Source organism: Hylobates moloch, unplaced genomic scaffold (genome assembly GCF_009828535.3).
Source record: "Hylobates moloch isolate HMO894 unplaced genomic scaffold, HMol_V3 SCAFFOLD_4, whole genome shotgun sequence".
NCBI classification, from domain to species: domain Eukaryota; kingdom Metazoa; phylum Chordata; class Mammalia; order Primates; family Hylobatidae; genus Hylobates; species Hylobates moloch.
Window position 1 is genome coordinate 60,190,075 of NW_026652279.1, and position 5,060 is coordinate 60,195,134.

The 5,060-nt window shown below is 42.6% G+C and overlaps 1 protein-coding gene across 1 annotated transcript; it reads right to left on the bottom strand.

Moving 5' to 3' along the window:
- Positions 1-272: 272 nt before the first annotated feature.
- Positions 273-4,469, bottom strand: TRMT10C (tRNA methyltransferase 10C, mitochondrial RNase P subunit). The gene is made up of 2 exons (XM_032150286.2): positions 4,331-4,469; positions 273-1,604 (listed from the first exon to the last, which is right to left on the bottom strand). Exon 2 carries the CDS (start codon positions 1,590-1,592, stop codon positions 318-320), a length of 1,275 nt encoding a protein of 424 aa, XP_032006177.1. The 5' UTR covers positions 1,593-1,604; positions 4,331-4,469; the 3' UTR covers positions 273-317.
- Positions 4,470-5,060: the final 591 nt, after the last annotated feature.

Here is a 5,060-nt window from a genome sequence, read left to right on the forward strand (position 1 = left end):
ATGGGGGAAGGGGTGCAGAGCTTCCAAGCCTACCCCAGGGCATCACCCTCTAGGAACCTCCATAAAAAAGTCAATCAATGGTACAACTATTTAACTGGGATAATTTAAAGATTATTCTGTTCAACAATCTTGGACAACTCTTTTTATCTTTTTACAGTAAACAAAGTATAATCCCAAAGTTCTGCAGATATTTACTTGGGAAAAGACACAACCCTGCAGTCAGTTGGGAAAGACTACCTTTAGAAGAGAAAAATGAATTGTTTGGGAAGAAATATGTTAACAGAACTGTATTTCCAACCCATTTACTTTTTAAGCCATCAAATGTTCTCATTTGAGCCACGTGTTCTGTGCAGAGAACCTTTTGAAAATAAGTTAGAAGTCTTTGCCTTCTTCATTCTGTTGATCAACTCTTGAGAATGCTGAGAAATCTCCAGAAAACCGGTATGTTTTCTCTTGGGAACGAATTGCAGAGCCTCTTCCCAAGTACCATTGTTTTTCAGACATAACAAAATACGCATCATTTGATCTAAGGTGAGATTTTTGTTACCAATTTCCCATTGTAAATATTTATCTAATGGAAGGCATTCAGTTGCTAGCTTCAGCCGTTTTGCCTTGGCTAGGGATGTGCCTGGCTGCATATTCTTATCAACAAAAGACCCAATTATATAAATTTTGTCATGCCTGAAAGTAGTCATAACATTGGGAGAATCTGCAGTTAAATAGATAATACTGTCCTTTGGAAATAAATCTACATGAGACTTTTCTGTTGCTGTTAAAAGCAATTTGTCCCATTTTCCTTGATACCGTTTAACTAACTCTCTGTGAAAAGCACTATCTATTTTTAGATTGCAGAAATAAATATGGAAAGGATCAACATCTCTTCTGTTCCATCCTTCACTTTCTAAAAGCTGGGAAACAGTATTCTGCAATTCGTTTTGTTTCATATAATTTTCGTAAGCCATGTCAAAAACCAAAGGTTGTCCAAACTGCATGGCCTGGGCACTCTTCCAGCCCATTGCTATGTTTATATTCCTATCCCAAAGTCGTAAAAACAGAAAGTTTTTCTGTTTATCTTCCTCAGTGGTTTCTAGCAACTTGACATTTTTTGCTTCTTCCCTTGCTGCTGCTTTCCTTTCCTTTTTTATTTGCTTAGCTTTTTTCAGTTTTTCCTTCATATATAAATATTTTAAATATTTTTTTTTTGCTGTGTTAGAAACACATTCCATAATGGTTTTGAGCTCTTCTTCAGTGATGTGTTCTGGTACTTCTTTGCCAAGCAATCTCCACATCTCAATGAACTCTCTGGTGGCAGCTAGAGGATCTTCCTCCTTACTGCTTGAGATTGTTGAAACACATTCTTCTTGCACACTAGATTTCATGGTAGTTTTCCACTTATCCAATTCTAGCTCTTCAGAAGGGGATGTACTCTCATTATTAGGATAAGTAACAGCTGGTATTTTGGAAGACAAGTATCTCTGCAAAATTGTTGAGTATAAGTTATTTCTCTTCCTATGAAGGGTAAATGGCACCAAAAACCTGGTGAAAGGTCTGAAGAAATTGACACTAACACTCATTTTGAGGAAAGCAGCCATGTAACAAAACCCCTGTAAAAGAAGAAAAATGCAATTAAAAAATAAACAAAGATTTTTATAACTTCTCAAGTAATTGTACAAGTATAAATCTGAAATACCAAAATAAAATCAATTTTTGAAACACAAAGTAAAATCTTTGTACCAATTTTTTTTCTAGACTCCTGTGGTCTAGAGCTTGTGATCACTCATTGAGCAAAAAGTTTAAAACTTAGTTGGGTTCTTGGCTGGGCGAAGTGGCTCATGCCTGTAATCCCAGCACTTTGGGAGGCCGAGGTGGGAGGCCGAACTCCTGACCTGAGGTCAGGAGTTCAAGACTAGCCTGGCCAACATGGTGAGAAACCTCATCTCTACCAAAAACACCTCAAATAGCCAGGTATGGTGGCAAGCACCTGTAATCCCAGCTTCTTGGGAGGCTGAGGCAGGAGAATTGCTTGAACCTGGGAGGTGGAGGTTGCAGTGAGCCGAGATTGTGCCACTGCACTCCAGCCTGGGTGACAGAGTGAGATTCTGTCTCAAAAAAAAAAAAAAAAAAAAAAAAGTTGCATTCTTATCTTATACATGAATTTCACTATTGCTTTAGCTAAAAGGATAACTTGAAGACCCTTTTTAGATTTTTATCTAGGGGCCCAGAGAATCAATGTTACTGGGCAACAAAGTTATGTACCACCGAGGCAGCTGACATCATGATGCTGCATACTCCTCCATCCTACACTAAGCCCAGATACAGAACCAAACACAAGATCCTTCACAAAAGCAACAAATAAAGACAAAGGACATGAAAGGTACTAAGAATGGCAACAGGTAAAAAGCACTTAGAAACTGCTGTACCAATGCCCTCGTTACAGAAATATACCAAGATCTACTGATCAAAAAATAGCAACAAATTCTTCCCCAGTTCAGGCTTTATTTTGCAGCAAATAATGTTATTAACAAAGAAAATGTCCAAGATTGAGACAAATGTATATAAAGCTCCACAATTTTATCCTAAAGGCCTGGATGTCTATGAGATATTGAAGATGCTTAAAGATGTAAAACTAGTCTCAAATTTGAAGGAAAAGAAATAAAGGGAATTCAAATTTTTACAAAATGCAAATAAAACACTTGAAAAATTCCTTCTTCCCTTGGCTTCACTGAATGACCCTGCACAGGCTCCTAGGTTTCCTGCTCTCTGACCTGTGCACTGATGTCCAGATGCCCCTCCCTTAAAGGTGGATGTAACTCTGCATTCTATCCTATTCTTTTTTTTCAATCTATGTATTTCCCTTCTGAGATGTGACCTACTTCTGTGGCTTCAATGACCATGCATCAGAAAGACACCTCAAATGCAGGCCGGGTGCGGTGGCTCACTCCTGTAATCCCAGCACTTTGGAAGGCCGAGGAAGGAGGATTGCTTGAGGCCAGGAGTTTGAGACCAGCCTGATCAACATGGTGAAACCCCATCTCTACTAATAATACAAAAATTAGCCAGGTGTGGTGGCGCACGCCTGTAATCCCAGGTACTCGTGAGGCTGAAGTAGAAGAATCACTTGAATACGGGGGGCGGAAGTTGCAGTGAGCCGAGATTGCACCACTGCACTCCAGCCTGGGCGACAGAGTAAGACTGTCTCAAAACAACAAAAACAAACAAAAAACACCTCAAATGCAACAAATCGAAATAACCCCTCTACCTTTGCTTCACAATCTGATCCTCCTTCAGTGTTCTGTTTCAAGGGATATTGCTATCCATTGGTATTGTTCCCAACATATATTTCTAAGCTTATTGGGGCCAGGTCAGCAGCATCTCTAGCTATTCTTCACCTCACACTTTAAGTATTCCACCATTAGTTTTCACAGCACTCTTGTGCCTATGACAGTACTTCTAACACTGTACTGTAATTGGCTGGTTATCTATTTGCATCACTAGATGGTAGGGACTAACTAGTGTCCATGAGGACAAGGACTTTGTCTATAATGTTAACATTGAATCCAATGCTGGACAGTACTTGGCTCACAGTAATCACGCAAATATTTTTCTAATACCCTAGATCGATGCTTCCTTCATTTAAAAAAAAAAAAAAAAAAAAAAGCTCAGCCTCCCTTTATTATTTTTTTTGAGACGGAGTCTCGCTCTGTCACTCCAGGCAGAAGTGCAGTGGCGCGATCTCGGCGCAAGCTCCGCCTCCCAGGGTTCACACCATTCTCCTGCCTCAGCCTCCCGAGTAGTTGGGACTACAGGCACCCGCCACCACGCCCGGCTAATTTTTTTGTATTTTTAGTAGAGACGGGGTTTCACTGTGTTAGCCAGGATGGTGTCGAATCTCCTGACCTCGTGATCCGCCCGCCTCGGCCTCCCATTGTGCTGGGATTACACGCGTGAGCTACCGCGCCCGGCTCAGCCTCCGTTTAAGGAGAAAACAATTTACTTTAGAATCCCGGAAATATTTAACTGGGGTCCCCAGGCCCCAATCTAATAACATTGATTTCAGAAAGAGTTTTAAAAGTTTTATTCTCGTAACTGGCAAGGACTTAGAATACCACAGAAATGAAAACCCCAATTGTAAAAAGCAAGCAAGGACATCATTTCAGGAACCACTGATTTTGTTTCAGATACTGTACTAGTTACAGTTTATTAAATCACTGGGCTTCCTCTTACCTGTGGGCCTTCCGAGCGCACGTGCTCCACTAAGTGCATCTTGGAACGTCTCCGGCGTCCTCCCACCCCCAACACACACATTAGGAGAAAGAAGAAACTCGCTTACCAGGAGTGCAGAGATAGCGGTTCTCCCTGGCGCAAAGAACAGGGACCCTGAAGGACAAAGGACTCCGACGTACGGACGCCCAGGGATCCGCGCCGAAGCTAGCAACGCAGACTTCCCAACAATCCACACAGCCGACCAAAGGAGCCGCTGGGGCTCAGCCGGAAGTTCCGCCCTCTCCCTTCCGGCGCTGCTTTTTTACGTCACAGCACGCAAAGAACGCTTTCCTGGCTGAAAGAAGCGCCTTAGGGGAGACGGCTGTTTGTAGGCAACTGGGTACTTGCAGACTGCGCTCTCAGTTGTCACGGACTTGTAGCTGTGTTGTATTGTGTTGTGTTTTCCTCCATATATCCTAAAAACTGTTTCTGGGCCGGGCCAGTTGGCTTACGCCTGTAATCCCAGTGCTTTGGGCGGCCGAGGCGGGCGGATCACTTGAGGTCAGGAGTTTAAGACCAGCCTGGCCAACATAGTGAAACCCCGTCTCTACTAAAAATACAAAAATTAGCCAGGTGTGGTGGCGCGCGCCTGTAATCCCTTTTACTGGGGAGGCTGAGGCAGGAGAATCGCTTGAACCCGGGAGGCGGAGGTTGCGGTGAGCCGAGATCGCGCCACTGCACTCCAGCCTGGGCGACAGAGCAAGACTCTGTCTCAATAAAAACAAAAACTGTTTCTAATCCTCTTCTCAACCTACTCTCTGTTTGGGCCCTGTATTTATAAACACTTGCTGACAAAG